This window comes from Gopherus flavomarginatus, chromosome 2 (assembly GCF_025201925.1).
Source record: "Gopherus flavomarginatus isolate rGopFla2 chromosome 2, rGopFla2.mat.asm, whole genome shotgun sequence".
Classification (NCBI taxonomy): Eukaryota; Metazoa; Chordata; order Testudines; family Testudinidae; genus Gopherus; species Gopherus flavomarginatus.
Genome location: NC_066618.1, coordinates 52,256,944 through 52,284,669, shown reverse-complemented (window position 1 = coordinate 52,284,669; position 27,726 = coordinate 52,256,944). Strand labels below are relative to the sequence as shown.

The window sequence follows — 27,726 nt, the reverse complement described above, 5'->3', positions numbered from 1 at the left end:
TAGAGTAACCAGGCCTTGAGATGGAGTACTCTGAGGTTTGGGTGATGGACACACCTCACATTCTGTGACAGAAGGTGAGGCACTAAGGGAAGGGTTTGAGATGGTATCACTGCCATCTGTCACCGGTATGGGAACATTTGTCTAGGTCATGTGGGTGCAATGAGAATGATCCTGGATTTATCCTGCCTGATCTTGTCGATGCCTTGGTTCAGGAATGGGGTCAGAAGAAATGCATACATCAATGGTGCCTCCCATTTTATGAGGAGAACGTCGCCTAGTGAGTGATTTCCCAATCTGGCCTGGAACCAATATTGTGGGCACTTGGAGTTCTGACCTTTTGCAAAAGAGATCTATGGTGGGGAACCCCCATAGTTTGAATAAGGCTTTTAGAATTCTGGGATCCATCTTCCACTTGTGGGTTTGTGGAAAAATCCCTGCTTAGTTGAGCCACTGTTGTATTCTGACATCTTGGCAGATAGAAAACCAATATCTCTATGTGGTTGGTGACGCACCAATTCCAGAGGCGTATTGCCTCTGTACATAGGGGGTATGATCGTGCTCCCCTATGGCGATTTATATAGGACAGGCATGCTATATTGTCCATAAGGATCTCGATGGCATTGTTCTTGATTAAATGGAGAAAGTGCTCGCATGCATTTCAGACTGCCCATAGCTCCAATAAGTTTATGTGCAGGTTGGACTCCACTGGGGACTAGCAGCCTTGGATCGTATTGTCACATAGATGTGCCCAACCAACCAGGGACACATCTGTCATGACGGTCATAGGTGGAAATTTTTGTTGGAAAGTGATGCCTGAGCAGATGTTCTATGATTGTGTCCACTGTGTTAGTGAGTCTTTTACTCTGCATGGCATTGTGAGGTGTCTGTTGAGGGGGGCGGGGAGGGGAAGAGTGTGTGTGTGGTGTGTGGGGGGGTATATACACTGTTCAAAGCCAGGCCTGTAAGCATCTCATGTGGAGTCTGGCATCTTTTACAACAAACATTGTCACCAACATGTGCCCCAAGAGTTGTAAACATGTTCTGGCAGATGTTTGTAGGCTGTCCATCACCACTGAAATTAGGTTGATTAGAGTGAGGAAGCGCTGTTGGGGTAACATTGCTGTGAGACAGTCCTATGAATTCCAACAGTTGAACAGGAACCAGTGAGTACTCTGGTACATTTATTTGCAATCCGTGAACAGCGTAATCGTGGTCTGCATGGCATTTATCACTCCTTACTGCATTGATGCCCTTATCAGACAGTCACCTATGTATAGAAATATCATCACTCCTTGTCTGTGGAGGTGAACTGCAACGACAGCGAGAATCTTGGGAAAAAAAACTCTTGGGGCAGTGGACAGGCCGAAGAGTAGTACTCTGTATTGGAAACGTTGATGCCCTAGGGTGAAACTCAAGAATCTTCTGTGTGACAGGTGAATGGCAATATGAAAATAAGTGTCCTGAAAGTCAAGGGCCAAGAGCCAATCCCCTTTCTCTAATGCCAGAATTACTGTGGATGGGGTCACCATTGTCACTAATTTGTTGAGTTTTCATAAATCCAAGATGCGTCTCCACCTGCAGCTCTTTTTCTGAGTAAGAAAGAAATGGAAATAAAAACCTTCCCCCTATGTTGAGATGGTATGGGATCCACGGTACCTTACTTAAGAGATGGTTTATTTCCTGTTGCAATAGATGTTCATCAGAGTGGTCCTTAAAGAGTGACGGGCAGGGGGAGTGAGTAGGTCGGACAGAAATAAAAGGGATGGAGAAGCCGTTCTAGATAATCTCTAGAACCCATTTGTCTGTTGTGATGGTGTTCCAGACTGGGTAGTATAGTGACAGACTCCGAATGGTTCTGGAATCGGAATGTGTGGAAAGAGAAAGGTCTTTTTTTTTTAAGAAGAAAAAAATAAAAGTAAAATATAAGATGTAAAGGACAAGGGAACAGGGTAGCTAACTACAACTAAACACTAACACTATCAGGAACTACTATGAACTATTAAGCTTATCTGAGGTAAGAGACAGCGCTGCTGTCGCTCTGACTCGAGCCAAAGATGGTAGAGAAGGAACTGGGGGAGGGTTGGCTGCACACCACAATATAACCACTTGGAGTGGCGTGAGACAGCTACGGCACGTGTACGGCTCAACTGGACACTGCTACTACAAATCTCTGATTACAAGTGCAGGGCGCCAAGACACCTGAAGTGGAGCACCCACAGGGACACTCTTCAAAGAACAGTAAGTTATTTCTATTTATGCTCTGAAATGTGCATCCCAAGGCTATATCTGCTCTGGTATCAAGATGTCTAAATACTAGGTCTTCACCTGTTTCAAATCCCACAAAGTGTCCAATCATTAAGGAAATTTTCAGACTTTTCTTTCCAAGCTAATAGCCATTCCACATTTCCACTAGGACTGTTTGACATATTTGAAAAATGTTGGACAGAAAACAAGTAATAAAGTAAGGCAAAATTCAAATCAGAGGGAAAAAAACAACCACACACACACACAAACAATTAAATGAACAGTACCAGACAAACATGTATCAGCTCTTTCAGGACACAGAAAATAATAGTATGACAAACTAATCTGCATTTTCTGTTAAGCATTCAAATTATGATAGCCAAATGTCTTGAAACAGACCAAATATGTTATTACATTGACATTCTATTCTTCCTAGATTTGCTAATTTCCTGAAATTACAAAATCTATTTGCTGCTACCACAGAAGCTGTGGGTTTCCTTTTTTGCACGATCAATATCTTTATACTAAGAAGTTGCCAGCATTATTCCTTCTATCCACACTGACAAATATAAATATTATGGGATCAGACTTCAATTATTAAGAAGTTGATCCTATCTCAGAATATTTTAATACTGTTACATTTACAAAATAGTTAGAATCATGCTATCTGCTATCTCACAAATAACCGCAATATTTGTCATGATCCTTGTTCAAATGTTCACTAATGTCATTTTTTTGCTTATTGAATCTCACCTATGAAGTCTAGGTGGACAACACAGCATAGTAACATATCGTATATACTTGTTCATTAGCCTATTTGTTTATAAGTTGACTCCCCAAGATGGTTAGGTAAAAATTGCAAAAACTACATGACTCTTTGTAAGCCGACCCTATATTTCAGGGGTTGGCAAACTTTGGCTTTCGGCCTGGCGGGATGTTTTGTTTACCTGAAGAGTCTGCAGGCACGGAGCCCTGTAGCTGCGGTTCGCTGTTCCCAGCCAATGGGAGTTCTTCCCTCAGCTCTCATTGGCTGGGAACGGCGAACCGCGGCTAAAGGGAGCTGAAGGCTCCATGCCTGCAGACGCTCCAAGTAAACAAAATGACAATGTATTAGAAAGCAAGGGTGCAGGCATAAACCAACAGATACTACCAGCTACAGTTCTCCAGTCTCAGGCATATGCGTACCCACAACGGAATATATATAGGGACCAGCACTCAAAGCAGTGCCTAACTAAGCTATGTGAACGAGCTTTCAAATAAATAAGAATTAGGCCCCTGAATTAAGTCTTGTTAATTCCTACATTTTCTATATGGCATAACCCAGGGGTCCCCAACGCGGTGCTATGGCGCCCGCGGGTGCATCTAAATGTGCCCGCGTCCTGGCCGGTGGTCGAGCATCAGCCGAAATGCAGCCGAATTTTGACATCATTGCCTCTCGATGATGTTGCTTGCTGCTGACAAGCAGCGTCATCGAGAGGCGTCGCCGCTGAATTTCTGCGGCACTTCGGTGGCGATGCCTCTCAATGACGCCGCTTGCCGCCGGCAAACGATGTCATCAAGAGGTGTTGCTGCCGAAATGCTGCAGAGATTTGGCAGATGCTCTATCGCCGCCACGGTCCTTCGTCTGGCACCCGCCAGACAAAAAGGTTGGGGACCACTGGCATAACCCTCCAAAAACTGAAAATAAAATGATGTGCTGGAAACTTTGGATGCAGATTTTTTTAATTTAGGCAGCTATTTCTTGATGGATCTTTTGTACTACTTCAACAGAAGCTGTCAATGAATAATTTTCAGAGATGGTAATAGCTGTAGTTAAAAAATTCAATATCAGAGACTCAAATGAGTTTGTTTGTTTCATTCTCACTGGATAAAAATTAAAATTAAAGAAAAAATGGAGGGAAAGTTTTATGTAAAATCCTCATATCTTGCATTACCATAGCAACCAGACACATTAGATAGTGATGATTACCATGAGTGCTAGTGGTTCAAGTTAGTTTGTAGACGGCTTCCAGGAGAAGTTTCCAATGGGAGATAACAGGCAGAGAAGATAATTGAGGGGGGAGAAAAACTGAATAAAGAAAAGATGTCATTTTTTGTTACAGAGAAGCTTGTAGGCTGCATTATTTTTTCAAAATTGTGCCAGTACAGAAGTCCTGGGCCCACTACTATTTGGAGAGTTGAAATATAATCAGATTTCACTGTTTTCTTTGATATAAACTGTAAGTACTATCACTATGATCCTATGGGAACTTTTTTATAATTTCAATATTATTTGGCCACTTTAGAAATGTTGTCCTCTTCAAAGAAAGTATTTGCTCATTTTCACAGAAAATGAATTAAAACCAAGTATACTCGATTGATTACCCTACCAAGGGCTTCATCTCAATGTCACAACATTTTTGACAGGGTCTTGAGGTGAATTAAGGAAATTTAATTAGGCAAAGATTCCTCAATTTGGCACAGTGTTAAAAAATTGAAGAAAAGTTATGTTCAACAATCACAGACAAAAACATACCAGAAACCCCGATGCTCCAGTCAATTTTTTTTTTAACCAAACATCCCCAAATAAACAAACAAGCAAAAAAAAAACACTGAAAACAATCACTAACTCTTGATTAAACAGCATTCATTATTATAATGACAAGGTATAGAGAACTGGCTGAAAAGAAAACGATCCTTTTTGAATCCAAAAAGATCAATCTTTAAGGAGAAGAAAGAAAAAGTGCCCTTAAGCATTAAAAATACGAGTTCAGACTCGGGGGTGTCTTGCAATAACTGACTGCCTCACTATACCCAAAACAGAACAGAAAGCTTCACCTACAGCACTGCACTGAGCTGGTGGTGATATTCCTCAAGTGTTGCTATGGGGGGAAAAAAACCCAGAAATTTAGCTCAGGTGTCATGGTAAGCGTGACCCTAGAGCACCCCAATGTCAGAAAGCAAGGGGCTCTCTAGTATCTAGTAGTCAGTTTCAGCTGCCCTGACCAGCACAGTGTACCCCAACTCACTGTTGTCATCATCTAAATCTAATGTCTAAAAGGTATCATGTAAGGTATATGTGAACTGGTGACACACTCGTGATTAAAGTCATTGTGAAGTGTATGTATTAATGCTATATGTAAAATTATGGGCTATTCGGTGATATTGCATTTTGGAGTCTATAAACAGACCAAGGAGGCAAACCAGCTTTTTTTCTCCTCCTAGACGGAAGAATGTGGTTCTGCCTGCTTGAGTTTGTCTCCAATGTAAATAAAGTCAGGTGTGGCCAAAAGACAATGGATATCAGAGATTGGAGGAAGATCATTTGAATTATAAAAAAAAAACCCCACAAAAAGGAGACACGCTAGCATGGTCTACACCAAACAGGAGAAAGGAACTTTATCTAGGGACACATTTCAGAAGAACACATTTAAAAGTTTTACTGGACTATATAAAGAAGGGGAATGAATCCCTAAATCATCTTTTACCTGAAGAGTCAAAGAAACCAAGCGCTTTGAGCTCTGTCTGTTGGGTCCTGGCTAAAGAACGGGCCAGCCAAGCTGGAAGAATGGTGGGGGTCAGACAAACATCTCAGAATTAAAAGATCCAGTTTGTTGAGTTTCAGAAACATTTTTACTTTTGCTTGTTTGCAATCATTTCTATCCTTATTACTTATACTTAGTATCACTTAAACTTACATCCTTATGTTAATAAGCTTGTTATACTTTTACCATACATCATCTCTATACAGGAACTCTTCACTTAAAGTTGTCCTGGTTAACGATGTTTTGTTGTTACGTTGCTGATCAATAAGAGCAGTGGTTCTCAAAGCCCGTCCGCCGCTTATTCAGGGAAAGCCTCTGGTGGGCCGGGCTGGTTTGTTTACCTGACACGTCCACAGGTTTGGCCGATCGCAGCTCCCGCTGGCCGTGGTTCACCGCTCCAGGCCAATGAGGGCTATGGGAAGCAGTGCGGGCTGAAGGATGCGCTGGCTGCCTTCCCGCAGCCCACACTGGCCTGGAGCGGTGAACCGTGGCCAGTGGGAGCTCCTATCAGCTGAAACTGCGGACGTGGCAGGTAAACAAACTGGCCTGGCCCGCCAGGGGCTTTCCCTGAACAACCAGCAGACCAGCTTTGAGAACCACTGAATTAGAGAAGATGCTCATTTAAAGTTGCACAGTGCTCTCTTATAACATTTGGCAGCCGCCTGCTTTGTCTGCTGCTTGGAGAAAGAGCAGCTCGTTGGAGCTAGCTGGTGGGGGCTTCGGACCAGGGTGGACTGGCAGCCCTCTCCCTCCTCCCCCCCATATCAACTCATCACTCTCCTAAGTTCCCTGTGCGGCAGCCGCCCACCAGGCTATCAGTTGCCGGGCAGTTCAGCTGTCCCCTCACTGCCATGTGCTGCTCCTGTCCTCTGCCTTGGAGCTGCTCCCGGGAGACTCCTGCTTGCTGTGCGGGGGTGTGTGTGCGTGTGTGTCATAAACAGATAGCTAAGGGTTAATGTCTCTTTCACCTGAAAAAAAAAGTAACCTGAAGCACCTGACCAGAGGACCAATCAGGAAACAGGATTTTTTCAACTCTGGGTGGAGGGAAGTTTGTGTGTGAGTCCTTTGTTCTTGGTCTTCTGCCTGTATGCTCTCTCGGCTATGAGGGGATTTCTATTTCTTGCTTTCTAATCTTCTGTTTCCCAGTTGTAAGTACAAAGGATCAGATAGTGATTTATATGTTTTTTTTTGTATTTACATGTCTATAGTTGCTGGAGTGCTTTGAATTGTATTCTTTTTGAATAAGGCTGTTTATTCAATATTCTTTTAAGCAATTGACCCTGTATTTGTCACCTTAATACAGAGAGACCATTTTTATGTATTTTTCTTTCTTTTTATATAAAGCTTTCTTTTAAGACCTGTTGGAGTTTTTCTTTAGTGGGGAACTCTAGGGAATGGAGTCTGCAGCTCACCAGGGAATTGGTGGGAGGAAGAAGTCAGGGGGAAATCTGTGTGTGTTAGATTTACTAGCCTGACTTTGCATTCCCTCTGGGTGAAGAGGGAAGTGCTTGTGTTTCCCGGCTGGAAACGGGGGAGGGTGGAATCCCTCTGCTTAGATTCACGGAGGTTGCTTCTGTGTATCTCTCCAGGAACACCTGGAGGGGGGAAGGGAAAAGGTTTATTTCTCTTTGTTGTGAGACTCAAGGGATTTGGGTCTTGGGGTCCCCAGGGAAGGTTTTTGTGGGGACCAGAGTGCCCCAAAATACTCTAATTTTTTGGGTGGTGGCAGCTTTACCAGGTCCAAGCTGGTAATTAAGCTTGAAGGTTTTCATGCTAACCCCCATATTTCGGACGCTAAGGTCCAAATCTGGGACTAGGTTATGATAGTGTGTGCGCTAATGTCAGAGTATCCCTCTCCCCATTCTGGCCCCCCCACCCACCCACTTAGCCCGACAGGGCTCAGGATGGAGGGAGCTTGTTGGCAGCAGCTGCTGTCGCAACTTGCTGATCTACTTAAAAGGGTAGTGTAGTTAGAGTGGGGTCAGAGTATGTGGGTCTCTCTCTCATACACGGTATATGTCTCCCCTCCCTCCATTCATGCTGCCTTGTAGAGTGAGATGCTACATTAACAACAAAGTGTTAACCCTTGAGGGCTCAGCTGAGTGCTACTTCATCATTTAGTAGTAAGACATTCCCTGGGAAATATCCCACCCTCTTACTCCACCACCTCAACCAAGCTTCACAATCATCACTGCTGTGTACAGTATTAAATTGTTTAAAACGTGTGTGTGTGTGTGTGTGTGTGTGTGTGTGTGTGTGTGTGTGTGTGTGTGTGTGTGTGTGTGTGTGTGTGTGTGTGTGTGTGTGTGTGTGTGTGTGTGTGAGAGAGAGAGAGAGAGAATAAAAAAATACTGGAACCTAACCCTCCTCCCCCGATTTATTTTCATTCATATGGAGAAATTGGATTCGCTTAACATCGTTTTGCTTAAAGTAGCATTTTTCAGGAACATAACTACAACATTAAGCGAGGAGTTACTGTACTTTGATTGAAGTGGAAGGTTTGTCAACCCCAGTTAAATTAATAAGACTGCTGTGCACTATCCCTTAGAAGGAGCATCTAATTCAGTAAGGTTTTGTGGGTGCTACAATAAGAGGAACTGAGTATTGCAGAAAGGTGTCTCTGAGGAACTCAGGAACTGGAATTTACTGATTGTTACCTGCTGGGCAAGATTTGGACTGGCAGAATGCTGAAGATTTTGCCAGCATGACAGACAAGCTAGTGTCTCAGGGAGCTGACACATAGCTTTGCAGCTGCAAATTTCTCAGTTGCTGAGGAGGTAACAGTGGTTCACAGTTCTGGGAACCCAGGCAGATGACCACAATAGGCGACTCAAGAGCAGAGTGATTTTTAACCATCTGATTTCATTATAAATTGTCATTTTTAGGAGACAATTTATTTGGAACCTTGAGCCTACATATTCTATTATTTTAAAAGCTTTCAGTGTACCTTTAAATAAAATATTCCCTAAGCTTAATGCAAGTATTCAATCATGATTATTTTTTCCTGGTTAGTTCTTTTCAGCAACTGTATTTATTTTAACTATGCTAATGAAATTTAAAATAGGACAGCACATACCGCATACACTACAAAACTAATTATAAAATGTGCCTACAAATATTTGCTTAGTTCACAATGCCTGCCAACTAAAAGTGGTATGAATTAGTGGAATCATTGTTGGAATGAAAAGCAATGAAAAAACCAAACTGTCCGTTCAAAGCATGGAAAATGTCAACTGTTTGTTGACTGCCAAAGAGGTCAAGCACATTGGGAACACAGTTCAAAAATCCAAACACAAGGTAGTTTCACATGTTACTCATAACAGAAATACAGTTGCCTAGCAGGGTTCACACTTATCTCCATTGCTGCAGTCCTTGTTTTTGGTACTTATAACTTTGTCAAACTAACCATTTCAGTTCATATTTTCCCTGCCAAAAATGGCTTATTTTATTTTAACCAAAGTTGCAGCAAAAATGATACAGCTGTTTCAAAGAATGGAATGAGGGGAGAAATAATTTTGCCCATGTTAAAAAAATTCTTACAACTGTTTCACTGAGAAGCTCTTGCATGCCTCCATGATTTGGAGCAGGAGCTTGAAATTAATAAGGGGTGCAGGAAACAATGTCAGAGATGTGTTTCTTGCCCAACCAAATATGCCGTTTATCCTACTACCCAAATTCAGTCAAGTTACGAACTTTTGGAAAAAAAATCTCAGTTTATACTTGTCAGAATTTGGCAGTTAAGTTCTCTGAAGATTCTATCTGTACTGGGCATGCTCCAGCTTAGTGGTGTAGGGGCTGAGAAGGATTTTCCCTGTAACTGCTGCTCCCAGCAGCTGCAGGCCACAGGGTGTATATCTAACTGCAATTAAAAACCAGCAGCTGGCCCATGCTAACTGACTGTGGCTCAGGCTGTGGAGCTGTTTCATTGCAGTATATATTTCTGGGCTTGGTCTGAAGCCTAGGCTCTAGGATCCTGCGAGGTGGGAATGTCCCAGAACTCAAGCTGCAGCCTAAGCCCGGAAGTCTACACAGCAGTTCAACAGCCCTGCAGCCCAAGCCCTGTGAGCCCCGCAAGCTGGCATGGGCCAGCCACAGGTGTCTAATTGCAGAGTAGACATTTCCGGTGACACTGAGCACAGGAACAGAGCAGGGAGATTGTCTCTACTGTGCTCTGTGCCCCCACTGCTGGCCCCCAAGCAGGATGGAAGAAGGAGATAGGTGGCTTATATTCAGAGGGGGGAAACGGCCAACTCTTGTTGGGAGGCAGAGAATGGGATTAGCTGGGCAAAGACCCTGAAACTTCAAGCCAAGGAGAGGAAAAAAGGTGGGAGTAAACTAGGAGCCAGACAGACTGGATGTGGAACTGGAACCTGACAGACTGGCTATGCTAGAGGCCTAGGGATACTAGGGGTGGGGGGAAGTGAGAGCCTGGGACTGGCTGGGAAAAGAGCCTGGTGGGGTTGGGGGAGAAGCAGACAAGGAAACTAGGACTAGCTGGGCAAGGAGACTGGATAGGGAGCTGGGGGTGGGGTAAAAAGAAAAGAAAAGAAAGGTCAGATACAGGGTGGTGGGTACAGGGGAAGAAGGGATCTGGCTTGGAGGGAAACAAGGTCAGAAGGATCTGTAACCAGGAGAACACACTCCCTTTCAGAAACTGGAATGGAACCCAAGATTCACGAGTCTCACCATTTCTCTGTTGTCAGCAAATATTTGTGAAATCCATTGTCAACAGGTATGTCTCACCTCCCCCCAAGTGAGTTGTCTGCATAAGAGGATGACAACCTGCTACTGATAGAGGTTAGTTACCTGTAACTGGAGGTTCTACAAGATGTGTGGTCCTTTTCCGTATTCTACATGTGGGTACGCATTTGTTCTATGCATCTGAGATCAGAGAACTGGCAAGTAACATCCGTTGATCCATTCCTGTACCATGTTGCTCCTCATACTTACTACAAAGGTCGTAAGGGGTAGTGCAGACTGAATGCATCTCCAGTTCCTTCTCTACCCTGAATCCAGAAATGATCCAAAGCAGAGAAGGCAGGCAGGTAGCAGAATACAAATTGGGACCACACATCTCAGAGAGCCTCCAATTACAGGTAAGTAACCTAGAGTTCCATCTATATCTTCACAAAGCATTATGCTTTAGTCCAAGCCTCTTCTGAAGATGCAGAATTACAGACATCTATAGCACCTGCATCTTAACACCCTCCTGCATTCCTGCACCTGTGAATGCTGCTTACCAGTCACCTATGCCTGGAATACACATAGTGATCAGCACTTGCAGAAGAAATGGAGGCTGCTGCTCTACAAATGTCCAGTATAGGCACTTCTTGAAAAGGAAATTACTGAGATTCCCTGTGCTCTCATGTGCAGGGGAGGCAGATCAGCTAACTGACAGCAAAGGATGATGCAGCCAGAGACATGGTCTGTGGGTGACTTTTCTTATCAGGCTGTTCATGGCCTGGAATCTGTCCTTAGGGAAGTAGGGATACCATGGAACAGCTATATAAAAGGGGGGACCCCCAAGGCATTGGGTACCATCGGTTTCCCAGCTAATTGTGCCTGGCTGGAGGATGGGTCCGAGACATTCTAGAGACTCTGTTCAGGCCAACTGCTAGCCTCTGTATGTGGAGGTGATGGCTTGTCTGAGATGTTGGATTCAGCTAATGAGAAGGGAGATTCTGGCTACATCAGGGATGTCATCAGTAACAGCAGATGAAAATGCCAATTTATGGACAGAGTAGGGGAGTAGCTCCTTTTCATTAAGGTGGGTTTCTGTTCTGGTGTCAAGATGTCCCTTAGGAGGATGAGATCCAGAAAAAAGAGGGGACTGAAGGTAAGGAATGGTGCAAATATCCTCCAGAAAGTTATAAGTGTCAGTCTGTCCCAGAGTGAAGGGTGCCAAGTAGTCAGAACTGATCCGGTGTGTCCATGGACATGGTGGTCAGCAGATCCTTACAAAAGTGAGTCAAGTACTGTCGAAGAAGACTCCAACTTGGAGCTCTCTGTTGATGCGAGTGGGTGCTGATCCTTTGGCTCATGAGCTGGAGCCAATATCGACAGATCCTCTCTCTCTCACACCTTACCCTTGCGGGTGGGAGGTTTAGGCAGACCTAAGTCTTTAGGACTTGTACACAAGGACTTACAAAACTGGGACAGAGTCAGGGACAGATCCTTTCTTTTAGGAGCAAACCTAGAAGGGAATCTGCTCTGGTTCCTATGACAGTGCCTCTTACTCTCACGCAAGGCAACCATTCCTTGGACTAAACAGCTTTGGCCCCTGCTCCAGAGTTTGTGCTCGGAGGAGTGCTGCTTGCAGACTGCAGCTGCTGTACTGGGGGGGTCCCCTAGGGTCTCATGGCCTTTTGCAAGAGGTAGTCCCTCAGTTGAAGCAATCATCTCTCTCAGGTTAAGAAAGGAAAGGAGCGGCAAATGCCACACTTGGAAGAGATGTGAACCTCCCCAGGGCAGTTAAGGCATCACTGATGGTCACTGCTGACTGAGAAAGAGCGGAGGCAGGAGACACTTCTTAAATCCTGGATTCTGAACATAGTACTTCTCCCAAGGTAGGAAAAATGGGAAGGGTCCCTGAGATAAGAAAAACTACTCTACATTAACTGTAAAACTTCTAAAGCACTAGAAACAGTAAACTCTAAAACTATGTACAAAAGTACGTATAGGTAGAAAGACAAAGAAGCTTTGCACATAGAGGATTCTGATTCAAGCAGTAAGAAGGAATTGGAGAGGCTGTCAGTCCACACAATAGGCACCGACTCCATGGAGGCTCTGGGCTGGAGCATCCATGGTGAAAAATTGGTGGGTGTTCTGCAACCAGCGGCAGCTCCCCTCCCCACCCTACCTCACGTCCGCCTCCACTCCGCCTCCTCCCGAGCGTACCGTGGGTCCACTTCTCCCCCTACCTAGTTCCAAGCGCTTGCTGCCGCAAAATAGCTGTTTTGTGGCAGCAAGTGCTGGAAGGGAAGGGGAGGAGAGGAAACGTGATGCTCTCGGGGAAGAGGCAGGGCTGGGGTGAGGATTTTGGGAAGGAGTCCAATAGGGGCAGGGAGGGGGCGGAGCTGGGGTGGGAACTTTGGTGAAGGGGTTGGAATGGGGGCAGGGGCGGAGTCAGGCTAGGGACTGAGCACCCACCGGCGCCAGAAAAAGTTGCGCCTATGGTCCACACCTCTCCTTATACCCTCGATACTAAGCATAAGGAGTGCCAGGGAACAGGTGTGGACCAATGGATGCTACTTGCAAATTCTCTGGTCTGAGGCGCATGGGACTGCATGCATACCCATATGTGTGGAATACATCAGTTATTGTTAGCTCAAGTGGCAAAGATCTTTGCTATGCATCTAAAGGTTCTAACTCTAATGATGACCAATCTCTGAAGATGAATCAGGGTTGTGTAGTGAAAAGAGGCTGTCTTCTGTAGGACTCATGCCTCATTTGTTACAGAAATCTGAAGGTGGGAAGCTAATAAGGTAAAAAATGTCAGGAAGAGAAAAATGATCTCATGCCTAAGGCAGCTGAAGGCTGACCTAGAGAACTGGATTTATCTGCCAGAGATTTCCCTTGTGATGCTAGGCAAGTCACTGAAAACAAATTTTTCACAGGGAGTCAATAATTTTGTGATCTTTGTTTTCCTTGAACACAGGAAACTTGAGACCACATGGGTCTGATCTGCAGAAGTGCTGAACATTCACAACTATAACTGAAGTCAATGGGAACTGTGGTTTGAACATCTAAAGTGCTAGTTGAAATATCAGGTCCTAGCCATTTCAAGCTGGACTCCTAATGTTAGTATACACTTTCAACCTTCATCTGTCTATACCTCAGTCTGTAAAATTGTGATATCTCACACACTCTCCATGCAAGGTTGTTGTGAAAATAAATTAAAGTTTGTGAAGCACTCAGATACTGTAGAGTGATGAACACCACAGAAAAGCCCCCAAGAAATTAATGATTCTGTATTCAGGACAAAAGTTGAATAGTGTGCAATAAAGAACACCTACAACCACACATTAAACAATAAGGCTAACACAAAATATTGAACAGCTGCTAATTCAGTGAGCACTATCCATCTTGTGCACTGTGGTAAAAAATTGTAATTGTGTAAACACACACTGCTCAGACAACCTTAATTCTTATATTTTCTAACTTTTGAGTACTAAACTTTGTAATCTTAACACTGGTTTACAGTAGGGTTTTTTTAAAATGAAATATAACCCAAACTTAAGCATAATGAGAGAACTCACAAAGCATTACTTCAGTTAATTAATATATCCATCCCCACGGACATTTTAATGCTGCATCTATTTCCTGATTTCAATCACTTAGCCTCTTCCTCACCAAGCCTCAAAAAGCATGACCAGCTATGACTTAATTTGTTCCACTTCTTGAGCTCTTAAAAAGTAATATACCTCATTCACTGTATGAATCATAGGACTGGAAGGGACCTCGAGAGATCATTTAGTTCAGTCCCTTGCACTCATGGCAGGACTAAGTATTACCTAGACCATCCCTGACAGGTGTTTGTCTAACCTGCTCATCACTTAAGATTTTTAAGGAGATTCCACAACCTCCCTAGGCAATTTATTCCAGTGCTTAACCACCCTAACAGTTAGGAAGTTTTTCCTAATGTCCAACCTAAACCTCCCTTGCTGCAATTTAAGCCCATTGCTTCTTGTCCGGTCCTCAGAGGTTAAGAAGAATAATTTTTCTCCCTTCTCCTTTTAACAACCTTTTATGTACTTTAAAACTTATGTCCCTTCTCAGTCTTCTCTTCACCAGACTAAACAAACCCATTTTTTCCCAATCTTCCTTCATAGGTCATGTTTTCTAGACCTTTAATTATTTTTGTTGCTCTTCTCTGGACTTTCTCCAATTTGTCCACACTTTCCTGAAATGTGGCGCCCAAAACTGGACACAATACTTCAGCTGAAGCTTAATTAACACTGAGTAGAGCAGAAGAATTACTCCTCATGTTGACTCATACTTAGCTTGTGGTCCACTATGACCACCAGATCCCTTCTTAGGCAGTCATTTCCCATTTGGAATGTGTGCAGCTGATTATTTCTTCCTAATTGGAGTTCTTTGAATTTGTCCTTACTGAATTTCATCCTATTTACTTCAGACCATTTCTCCAGTTTGTCCAGATCATTTAGAATTTTAATCTTAGCCTCCAACGCACTTGTGACCCCTCCCAGCTTGGTATTGTCCGCAAACTTCATAATTATATTCTCTATGCCATTATCTAAATCACTGATGAAGATATTGAACAGAACCGGACCCAGAACTGATCCCTGCGGGACCCCACTCATTATGCCCTTCCAGCATGACTGTGAACCACTGATAACTACTCTCTGGGAGACTACTCTCTGGAAACTTTCACTGAATAGGGAAAATTCCTAAGTGCCAAATCTGTCTCTACACCATCCACTCTGCTCCTCCTCCAGGGCCCAAAGGTTAAGCTGGGGAGAGATGGTTCAGCTGGCACAAAATAAAGCAGCCTTAAAGTCACTCTGTCTTGAACTAGGGGCTGAACCTGCATGGGTGATGGTGTGCACACAGAGACTTTCCAGGCTCCAAAATAGTAGCGTGAAACTTTTTTAAATAATGCATTACAATTTCGGCCTGTCGAGTACCTACATCATGTAAAACTATTTACCTCTTTTAGTTGATCAGCACTCCCCCATGATGCTGAACGCTGATGCGATCTCTTTTCTGATCCCTCTTCTGCCCAACAGCTAGGTGTCTAAAGAAAACAAACAGCAATTGTGAGGTTTTTGGTTCAACTGTTAGTTGCTATTTTACATTAATATACTGAATTCACCATGTAAGAGAAACTTTCCGCACAATTTACTGGTCTCATCTTCCAGCAATGTACTGAAACATTCAGGATACTGTCTGCAAATGCATGTAGGTGCATACTTCAAAAACTGACATACATGTGAGAATGTTCTCAGTGTATATGAAGTTAGTTAGTGAAAATATAGACAATTCTATACATTTTCTCCCTTCAACAGTAACTGCACTTCCCATCAAGTCCTTCCATTTCACCACCTTTATTTCATTCATTCATGACCTCCCTTCAGCTCAGCACAGTGAATGGCAGTTACAGAAGTTATAATTTTTTTAAACAGACACTTTCTTTATTATGTAGAGTTAAAATGCTTTGCTGAAATGTGGTCACAAAAGTCTATTAATTTTAATTTAAAGTTGCAAATATGTATCAATAACTTAAATGGGAGAACAACAGAACACTGTAATTTAAAAAACAAATTACCATCAATATCTGAAAGCCAGATAAGCCAAAGTTAAGGTGGTTGTTTACACATTGGAAAATGTGGAAATATTGGAGTTAAGGCAGGTTTTCAAGCTTGCCATAAAAAGAAGTTTGTCACTCAGACAGTATTTCATGACCTCTCTCTTACTACAAAATAAGGCTCTGATTCTACAGAGGAACACTCTTGCATGCATCTTTGCACATAAGTAGGTCCTCCGAGTTTAGGGAACTACTTATGTACATAAAATTACTCATGTATATATGCAGGATTGGGACCTTACCTCCCCGCAACCATCATACCCCAGCAATTTTAAAGCAAAAAGACTGAAAGGAATCTGCTGTGTTTTCTATTTTTCATCACTGTTCAAGGAGCTAGCAGAATTTCTACAGGATTACACGAAATAATGAAAAAGACAATCCGCCATCACAAGTTGCTCCAATTTAAAATAAACAACCCTGGAATATATGGCTTTCACAACACTTTAGACATTAGATTAGAAAGCAATAAAAATGTAAATTCTGTTAACTATATAAAAATATTGTAAACCTAATCCTCATATTATAAAAAGATGAAGGCCAAACAGTACAAAATGAATTCTTTAAAAAAATATAAGACAGTGCCCCATGAGACAGCAGAAACAGGAAGTCCTCCTGCTTAAAACGGTTTTATGTGAGTCAGAGGCAGCAGCAGGGGTCTAAATAGAGACATTGGGGAACAGGATCAAGTCCTTCCCCCTCTGCACTCCTGATTTAATTGGTGAGGGAAGCAGAACTGACAACTAATGTAGACAAAGCTCTGAAGTGAGTACATTTTTTACTGGTGAGGAGTGAGTGGAAAGAATCAATAGTCTACCCCAGTCTATTTTCGTTTACTATATGCACACAGTCTGTTATTATCTTGAACAAAGAGTAATTGACAGCAAAAGCAACAGCTACAGAGTTTAAAATTTACATTTACTTTCAAGAACTCCAGCAGCAGCAATGTGAAGTGTGGATACAGAAAGGCTGGAATGTTTTACTTACACGACAACTGGTTTAATAACGAAAGAGACACACAGAAAACAACAAACAACTCACTGAATCATAGGTCTAGCATTCTCTTCAGTCTGCCTCTGACCTTATTTTCTACTAAAATCCTGGCCGTCTGTGCCCCTAAGTTGCCTCAAAGTTCTTCTGTGGATATATTGCTAAATCAGGTCACAACCTTTCAAATGGTTATTAACGTGAGTATCTTTACATAAGTAGTCTCGGTAAGCTTAACAGGACTATTGCATCAATTTACTTGTGTGTGAAGGAGTTTACAAAACAGGGTCCTTTGCTTGCGACACTACACTACAGTGATTCCTCAAATACAGCATTTAAGTCAAGCAATACCACATCTGACTCCAAGAGAATCGATATTCACACAGGCAAAAAGAAAACTCAGGTTCTGAAGGCTTAACATAATGTGCAGCTCTTTGAATATCTTCAGCAAGCCAGCATCTCTCCCTCAGAACTGTTATGTTGCTGCTTCTAACTCTGTCTTAACCTCATGTCAAACGTTAACGTTTTTGTAAGAACGTGCGCGCTCTGTCATCCCAAAATACTATGAGCATAGACTCATATGTATATCCTATTCAAACAAAGACTAACCTTTAAAAACAAACAAACCAAAAACTCCTACTACAATCAAACAGGACTTCTGTTTTTGCAAATATATGTAAACTAAAGTGGTAACATATCTATTACTCCTCAAGCACTGTTAAACCCATCTCACGAAAACTGTGTGGGAAGGAAGGCCTTAAAAACATCCTGTTTCAAAGAGTATTTTTTCTATTTGTATTACTTGTTATGGTAGCATTTTCAAGTTTCATTTTGTTTTTGATTCTACAAAAAAAGTGTGTATTCATGGCAGCTTAACATTAACATCCTTGTCCTACAATTACCCCTAATTTCCTCATTTATAGACTTGTCAAGCATATTAAATAGCAAAATAAAGTAACAGCAACATCAGACCACAATGAGTCATAACAGCACGGATGTTGCAGTTCAGGCCAGAAGCAGGACTTAACTACATTTTTACAGATGTCTTCTGCTTAAAGAGAATGTGGTAACAGCTAAGAGATCAGCAGCAGTATTACAGTAGCATCTACATGTCCAAACCAGATCAAGGCACTCTTGTGTTATCTACAGAGATAAGAGATGGTCCTTGCTCCAAAGAGTTTACAATCTCAGCCCACGTCCAGACTAACCCGCGGCATTGGCGGGTTAAAATCGATTGCTCGGGGATCGATATATCGCGTCTAGTCTGGACGCAATGTATCGATCCCTGAGCGCGCTTACATCGATTCCGGAACTCCATCAACCCGGAGTTCCGGAATCGACATGGAGAGCCGCGGACATCGATGCCGCGCCGTCTGGACAGGTGAGTACCTCGATTTTAGAAATTCGACTTCAGCTACGTTATTCACGTAGCTGAAGTTGCGTATCTAAAATCGATTTTAATACCCTAGTCTGGACGTGGCCACAGTTTAAACCAGGGATCGACCGGCAACCTTTGGCACGCAGCTCGCTAGGGTAAGTACCCTGGCAGGCCGGGTTGGTTTGTTTACCTGCTGCGTCTGCAGGTTCGGCCAACTGGAGCTCCCACTGGCTGCAGTTTGCCGCTCCAGGCCAATAGGAGTGGCGGGAAGCGGCGGCCTGCACATCCCTCGGCCCACACCTCTTCCTACAGTCCCCATTGGCCTGGAGCAGCGAACCGCAGCCAGAAGGAGCTGCAATCAGCTGAACCTGCGGACATGGCAGGTAAACAAACCGGCCCGGCCTGCCAGGGTGCCTACCCTGGCAAACCATGTGCCAAAGGCTACTGATCCCTGGTTTAAAACAAGATATGACAACTGGGTTAAACTAAATGTGTGTGGAAAGGACAGGATAACATAGTTCTGCACTATCCTTCTCAAGTTAAAAAGGTGGAGTGAGCTGCTGTTTTGGGATATGAAGGTCCAGGGTTCAAGTCTCCTTGAGAGAAATTGTTCACAGGAGACCAAAATAGAGAGGAAAAACCTCTGACGACAACATTTGGTTGCTTTCCTCAATCGCAATTTGCATTATACCATCCCATTGTTCTAATTTACTCAATTTTGAGAAGACTGGTGTTTTTATTTTTTGAATTTCATTTGGACCATTCTGTTACCTCAAAAGTGATTTGGACTTTATGACTTGGCCAGAAGACTGAGCCACAGAAGACCCAGTGAGACACAGACAGCCTGCAGAAAGGGCCCACGATACTGGCGACACAACAGGGTGCTCTAAGGATGAGTGAAGCTCCATCACACATACATATAAGACTAAACAAAAACAAACAATGGTTCTGTTTGAAATTGCCAAGTTCCAATCACTTAAATGTTCTTACTATTTTTGCTATTTTTACTACAGTACATAGTCAAGAGCATACAATCTTTTGAATCTGGCAGAACTTTGTTTTATTTTGTTTTTTTAAAGCATCCAAATGCACACTACATGCTTTACAACTCAAAGACATGGTTCTTGCCACAAAAGCTAGTAATGGATCCAATGCGATGAGTGTGGACAACAAACAGAAGGATGGGGATGAGGTGACAATGAGATCATCTGCTATGCAGTGTGCATGTGTTTTTAAAATGCTTTATTGAACTGAGTATACAGGACCAAAGACTACTACTACATATAGAAGGACTTGTATTGGCCCAAAGATTTGTAAAGTCAAACATTATGCATGTAAATAATCTTAATCATGTCAGTACTCCACTAGAAGGCACTGGGAATACTTGTGTGAAATATTACTACTCAAATTGGTAAATATATGCACCCCCAGCCTACAGAGAGCATGATGAAAACAGCATTTTATACAACTGCATGTAGCCAAGGATTCTGAGTTTTGTATTTCTCAGACTATAATAAATCAGTTAACTGATGATGCACTGAAATTTGAAATCCATCAATGTGGTATCAGGAATGGAAATCAGAAAAAAGATGGTTACTCACCTTTGTAACTGTTGTTCTTCGAGATGTGTTGCTCATATTCATTCCAATTAGGTGTGTGCGCGCCGTGTGCACGTCCATCGGAAGATTTTTACCCTAGCAACACTCGGTGGGTCGGCTGGGCGCCCCCGGCGTGGCGCCACTATGGCACCGAATATATACCCCTGCCGACCCATCCGCTCCTCAGTTCCTTCTTGCCAGCTACTCCAACAGTGGAGAAGGAGGGCGGGTTTTGGAATGGATATGAGCAACACATCTCGAAGAACAACAGTTACAAAGGTGAGTAACCGTCTTTTCTTCTTTGAGTGCTTGCTCATATCCATTCCAATTAGGTGAATCCCAAGCCTTACCTAGGCGGTGGAGTCGGAGTGAGATACTGCAGCGTGTAGAACCGCAGAGCCAAAGGCTGCGTCCTCTCTGGATTTTTGCACCAGGGCATAATGGGAAGTGAAGGTATGTACTGAAGACCACGTAGCTGCTCAACATATCTCCTGGATGGGTACTTGAGCTAGGAAGGCGGCCGATGAAGCCTGAGCCCTGGTAGAATGAGCGGTAATATGCCCCGGAGAGACATGAGCTAGATCATAGCAAGTACGGATGCATGCTGTTACCCATGACGAAATTCTCTGAGAAGAGACGGGTAGGCCCTTCATCCGATATGCCACTGCCACAAAAAGTTGGTGCATTTTGCGGAAGGGTCTCGTTCGGTCAATGTAGAAGGTGAGCGCCCTACAGACGTTGAGGGAATGCAACTGCTGTTCTCTATGAGATGTATGAGGTTTGGGAAAGAAGACCGGGAGGAATATGCCCTGGTTGAGATGGAAGGCCGAGACTACTTTAGAGAGGAACGCCGGATGTGGACGTAACTGCACCTTGTCTTTGTGGAACACCGTGTATGGTGGGTCCACCATCAGAGCCCGAAGCTCAGAGATTCTCCTAGCCGATGTGATGGCCACAAGGAAGGCTGTTTTCCATGACAAATACAGGAGCGAGCAGGTCGCCAATGGCTCGAATGGAGGAGTCGTAAGTCTCGTCAGGACCAAGTTGAGGTCCCAGGAAGGGGCAGGGCATTGTACAAGGGGGTATAGATGCTCCAAACCTTTGAGGAACCTCGAGACCATAGGGTGGGAGAAGACGGAATAAGTACCTTCTCCAGGGCGGAAAGTAGAAATAGCCGCCAAGTGCACTCGCAATGATGAGATAGCGAGGCCTTGCTGTTTAAGATACCAGAAGTAGTCCAATATAATGGGAATGGGAACCTCCGTGGGTGTTACATTTTCTGTTTGACACCAGCAAGAAAATCGCTTCCACTTGGCCAAGTACGTAGACCGGGTGGAAGGTTTTCTGCTACCCAGGAGTACTTCTTGCACTGGGGCAGAGCAACGTTACTCCGACTGGGTTAACCATGCAAGAGCCACGCTGTGAGATGGAGGGATTGCAGGTCTGGGTGGTGAAGCCTGCCGTGGTCCTGCGTTATAAGATCCTGATGAGGGGGCAGAGGGATCGGGTTGGCTATTGAGTGGTCCAGCAACGCGGTGTACCAGTGCTGTCGGGGCCACGTAGGGGCAATCAGGAGAGCCCTGTCCCTGCGGAGCTTTAAGAGAACCCTGCGCACCAGTGGGAAGGGTGGAAAGGCGTACAGCAGCTGGTTCTTCCATGAGATTAGGAAGGTGTCCGATATCGAGCCCGGGGCCCATCACTGGTTTGGCAGGACCGGTATTGTGTCCACCTTGGGACCCAGATTGTTGTCTGCAGTTCCCGTGACCGCACCTTCTGCCAAAGTCTTGTTGCGGTCTGGGCAGGGGGTAAGGCCGCTGAGGTTGGCTACGGAAGGACCTCCATTGGGTTTGTGGGGTGTGCATCCCAAGGGAATGCATGATCACTCGATTGTCCTTAAGACTCTGTAGCCTAGGGTCCGTTTTCTGGGAGAAAAGGCCCTGGCCTTCAAACGGCAGGTCCTGGATGGTGTGTTGCAGTTCAGGAGGTAGACCTGACACTTGCAGCCATGAGATCCTCCTCATCATAATTCCCGAGGCCACAGTTCTGGCCGCCGAATCCTCAGTGTCGAGGGAGGCCTGAAGGGACGTCCGTGACAATTTCTTTCCTTCCTCGAGAAGGGCTTGGAATTCCTGGCGGGAGTCTGGTGGGATCAGCTCAGTGAACTTACCCACCGACTGCCAGGTGTTATAATTATATCTACTGAACAGGGCCTGTTGGTTCGCCACCCTGAATTGGAGGCCCCCTGCAGAGTAGACTTTACGTCCCAACAGGTCCATCCATCTAGCCTCCCACAATTTTGGGGCGAGAGCTTGCTGGCCATGGCGCTCTCGCTCATTGACAAACTGAACCACCAGGGAGCATGGAGGAGGGTGGGTATATAGGTATTCGTACCCTTTGGAGGGTACCATATACTTTCTTTCCATCCCTCTGGCCGTAGGAGGGATAAACACCGGGGACTGCCAGATTGTGTCTGCTTTGGCTTGGATGGAGCATATAAATGGCAAAGCTACGCGGGTTGGGGCATCCGCCGACAGTATGTCTATCACTGGGTCTTCAACCTCCGGGACCTCCTCCACCTGGAGATTGATATTTAAGGTGACTCGCCTCAAAAGGTCCTGGTGAGCTCGGAGGTTGATAGGGGGTGGGCCCGAGCAGGATGTACCAGCCACTGCCTTGTCGGGTGAACAAGAGGACGACAGACCCGGTACCAGTGGTTCCTGTAGGGGCTCTTGGTCCGGAGGTACGTCAGGGTCCGGGAGGACCTGGGGGTCCGGTGCCTGAGGAGAGTGATCTATACCCGCTGGAGGGGGGGCGGCTAACAGTGGCCTCTGGTGCGCGATGTTCCGACGGGGTGGAACGTGATGGTACCGTGGGTTCGCCTTGGGCCTGGTGATATGCCCAAGGAGTCCGAAAGAACCACTGATGAGGATCTTGGTCTGGACCTTGAGCCTCATGGAGAACCTGGCTGTGTGTCTCTGAATCAGGATAGGCAGCACTATCAGCGTGCGATGACTCAGACGCGTGCCTCGATGGCCATGGCGGAGCGGAGGCCGTTTGATGATAAGCCCTGTCTCTAGGGTACCGTATTTCGTGCTGCACCAGAGAGCGGTATCGGGATCCGTACCGGTACCGAGAGCGTGATCAGGACCTGCAACTAGCGCAGTGCCGGGAGGTCGACCAGGATCTTGATGCCCTATGATGAGAACGGCTGCGATGCGAACGGTGCCCGGAGCTAAACCAGTGCCTAGAGTATCGGTTCGGTGAGCGGGACCTCGAGTGGTGCCACGAGTGCGACTGGTACCGAGGAGGAGATCGGTACTGGGACTGCGAGCGGCGCCTGGATCTGGCGCGATGACGAGATCAAGAACGTTGGTGGGACCTTGATCTTGAGTGCTGTCTGCCTGAGGTGCCGATGGAAGGTGGTCTTACCATGGCAGGCTTGCCTGTCGATGGAATAACCTGCACCGGCGGTTGAGGCAGGGTGGGCTCCGTTAAGGCAATAAGTTCCCTCGCCACAGCAAATGTCTCTGGCGTAGTGGGAACAAGAAGCTCTACCGAGGCATGTGCCGGGGAGCTGTCACGCACCAGACTTGACGGCTCTTGCACGGCTGGAATCAACAGTGCGGAGATTGTCAGTGCCGCGGCAGTTAGTGGTGCCGGGTATCTTGACTTAGATTGCTGCTCAGACTGCGGTGCAGATAGTGGGGCCGCAGGAGCTTTAAGCTTCTTGGCACGCGGGGAGAGGGAGTGGTGCCAGGCTGGTTTCTGGGCCGGTGACAGCTGGTGCCGAGCTGTCTTCGCGGTGCTGGCGCTCTCCGGTGCCGATGAGGCACATCTCCCCAGCGCGGACTGTCCGGCAGCCGGTGCCGAAGGTGGAGGAGTGAGGGCTGCCTCCATTAGAAGCTGCTTAAGGCGAAAGTCCTGCTCCTTTTTTGTCCACGGCTTGAACGATTTGCACATCCGGCACTTGTCCGCAAGGTGGGATTCCCCCAAGCACTTGAGGCAGGAGTCGTGGGGGGTCTCCCGTGGGCATCGGCTGGCGGCAGGCCGAGCACGGTTTGAAACCCGGTGAGCCAGGCATGGGCCTGGGCACAGAGAGAGGGAAAAGGCTAATCCCCAACACTCTGAACTATATACACTAACTAACTACAGAGAATAAACTATATACATAATAAGTATTAGAATGAGTGAAAAGCTAGGGAGGTGTAGATTAGCTAAGCTGCGCTCCACTGTTCCAACGACCGACACGGGTGGTAAGAACTCAGGAGCGGACGGGTCGGCAGGGATATATATTCGGTGCCATAGCGGCGCCACGCCAGGGGGCGCCCAGCCGACCCACCGAGTGTTGCTAGGGTAAAAATCTTCCGACGGACGTGCATGCGGCGTGCACACACCTAATTGGAATGGATATGAGCAAGCACTCGAAGAACTGCAAAAATCCCACAAACATGCAGAAATCAGCATCATTGTCACAAGGGATACACAATCCCTGAATCCCATTCCTACAGATCATTATTTGCTGTACATTTTCCTTTGTATTTTTGTAGTTTAAAAACAGTATTAAGTAGCAACATTTTCTGTATATTTCCAACATCCAATATGTCTCTCTTTACGGAGCTCTATAAAGACCATGAATTAAAAAATAACTTTAAATGTTGTGTTTGTTGATATATTGTGTAAATACCCAAAATTATCATTCTGCAAAGGCTTCCAGATTTGGAATTTTTTTTTTTAAATTATGATCAGGTCACTTATAACAGAGTAATAGGGAGGGATTTTAATAAATAAAATCTTGGCAGATCAGAAAAAGAGGGCATTCCATATAGTGGTGTGCCATATGGTGAATGGCACAGAGAAACTTGTGGGAAGAAATGGACAAATGGGCTAGCAGCACTGGTGGTGCACAGAGGGCAGAAATGATGTAGTCAGAGATTAGGTTGAACAGATATGAAAGGCCCTGTTAGGAAGTTTAAACTTTATAGGATAGGGAAAAGGGGGAAAAAAAAACCAACAACAAGGGGACATCAAGAGTAGAGGTTACTTTAACAGATGTTGGCTGTTATTAAAACTGATATTGGATTTTTGAATGTTAAGGACATAAGAACGGCCATACTGGGTCAGACCAAAGGTCCATCTAGCCCAGTATCCTGTCTTCTGACAGTGACCAAAGCCAGGTGCCACAGAGGGAATGAATATAAGTAATAATCAAGTGATCCATCACCGGACACCCATTCCCAGCTTCTGGAAAACAGAGGTTAGGGACACCATCCTTGTCCAGCCTGGCTAATAGCCATTGATGGACCTATCCTCAATGAACTTTAGTTCTTTTTTGAAACTCTGTTATAGTTTTGGCCTTCAAAACATCCTCTGGCAAAGAGTTTCACAGGTTGACTGTGCGTTGTGTGAAAAAATACTTCCTTTTGTTTGTTTTAAATCTGCTGCCTATTAATTTCATTGGGTGACCCCTAGTTCTTATGTTATGAGAAGGAGTAAATAACACTTCCTTATTTACTTTCTCCACATCAGTCATGATTTTATTGACCTCTATCATATCCCCCTTTAGTTGTCTTTTTTCCAAGCTGAAAAGTCCCAGTCTTTTTAATCTCTTCTCATACGGAAGCTGTTCAATACCCCTAATCATTTTGCCTTTTTCTGAACCTTCTCCAATTCCAATACATCTTTTTTGAGATGGGGCAACCACATCTGCACACAGTATTCAAAATGTGGGAGTGCCATAGATTTATATAGAGATATGATATTTTCTGTTTTATCCTTTCTTAATTATTCCCAACATTCTGTTCACTTTTTTGACTGCCGCTGAAAACATCCACTCAGTGTGCAGAGAACTATCCACAAAGACTCCAAGATCTCTTTCTTGAGTGGTAACAGTTAATTTAGACCCCATCATTTTATATGTATAGTTGGGATTATGTTTTCCAGTGTGCATCACTTTGCATTTAACAACATTGAAATCCATCTGTCATTTTGTTGCCCAGTAACCCAGTTTTGAGAGATCCTTTTGTATCTGCCTGGGACTTAGCTATCTTGAGTAGTTTTGTATTATCTGCAAATTTTGCCACCTGACTGTTTACCCCTTTTTCCAGATCATTTACGATTTGAATAGGTCTGGGCCCACTACAGACCTTTGGGGAACACCACTGTTTCCCTCTCTCCATTCTGAAAACTAACCATTTATTCCTACCTTTTGTTTCCTATCTTTTAATCAGTTACCAATCCATAAGATGACCTTTCCTCTTATCCCATGACAGCTTACTTTGCTTAAGAGACTTTGGTGAGGAATCTTGTCAAAGGGTTTCTGAAAATCTAAATACACTATATCCGCTGGATCCCCCTTGTCTACGTGCTTGTTGGCCCCCTCAAAGAATTCTAGTAGATTGGTGAGGCATGATTTCCCTTTACAAAAACCATGATGACTCTTCCCCAACAAATTAAGTTAGTCTAAATTAACCAGTTACTTATTTGTGCATAAAAAGAATTCTGCATGACTTGGAATAACATCAATTGCACAATGCATAGTTTAACAGCATAAGTTTCCTGAAGAGAGCACCCAATCACCTTACTTCTGTTTGAAGTTTAACAAAAAACACCAAGGCTGGGTATGAGAAACCGAAAGTTAACAGAAGCTGAATAAACCAAAGTGTAACTGTACTATTTTTTATGCTGTAATGCTCAAAGAAAACACAAAGCTACACTATATTTAAACATTTTTCTAGTTTAAATCTAAGGTGCCACTTGTAAAGAAAATTTTCAAACGTTTATTTTAATTGTTTCCCTTCCAATGATATTTAGAAACTGACAGTACATAACTCACTAGTGTCCTGATCCTGCAGTCTGATCCAGCAGCATAGAATCCTATGTCTGGGTAGTCTCACAGACTTCAAACAACATTCCTGAACCCACGGGTTTTATCTGATCACATTGCAGGATCATTACGTGATCACTGTTTCACACCAAGTCAGATCTGAAGTCCAAGGAAGTACAGTGGGTGTCCAAAATTCTCCTTTTACATGGAATTAGTTTAAAATAAAGAATTTGTGATGTGACTGATACTGTGTTTGAAATTATCATTATCACAGAGAAGCCATTTTTCAATTTACTTCTAAAAACTGGTTAAAGAATCAAATATTAAAAGCAAATACTATATTAAGTGTGTGGTAAAATATCAGCTCTTGGAAAACGTGGCGGAGTAAAGGAGAAGTATATTTCTCTTCCTCTTCTTCCCTATTTCTCACTAGTCACACACTGTTCAAGGAAACTTTTAAAAAAAAAGATATTTTCTTATTGGTGGCTTGGGTTCTCTGTTAAACCATTGTACTTTTCATATGTTCCTTGTAATTACTGAAAACTTCTAGAAAATACTTCTCTGCACCAAACTGTTACCTTGCTCAGCCAAGCACAACAAAATTCATGAATACAGATGGGACAATGATGGAAAAATCTGAACTAGTCATGAGACAAATACAGTAGGTTCTCACTTGTTGGTAGGAGTCAGTGACATCTGAAGCCCCAAAATTAAACACAGCCTTTGTGCAGAGAGCTCTAGGAATACTTTACCACACAGGACACAGCTTGGGTGCACAAACATACAAAAAAAATCTCAACTGTTCTGATGTCATTGACACTTTTGTATATTTAGGGAGACATATTTGA

General features: G+C 44.2%; 1 protein-coding gene across 3 annotated transcripts in view; it reads right to left on the bottom strand.

Annotated features, from left to right (window-relative positions):
- Nucleotides 1–27,726, bottom strand: part of GLCCI1 (glucocorticoid induced 1) — a 115,639-nt gene that overhangs the window by 46,620 nt on the left and 41,293 nt on the right. For all 3 annotated transcript variants that reach the window (XM_050938629.1, XM_050938630.1, XM_050938631.1), the window contains exon 3: nt 15,439–15,525. In XM_050938629.1, the coding sequence (XP_050794586.1) occupies nt 15,439–15,525 (87 nt within the window). The remainder of the gene's footprint in view (nt 1–15,438; nt 15,526–27,726) is intronic.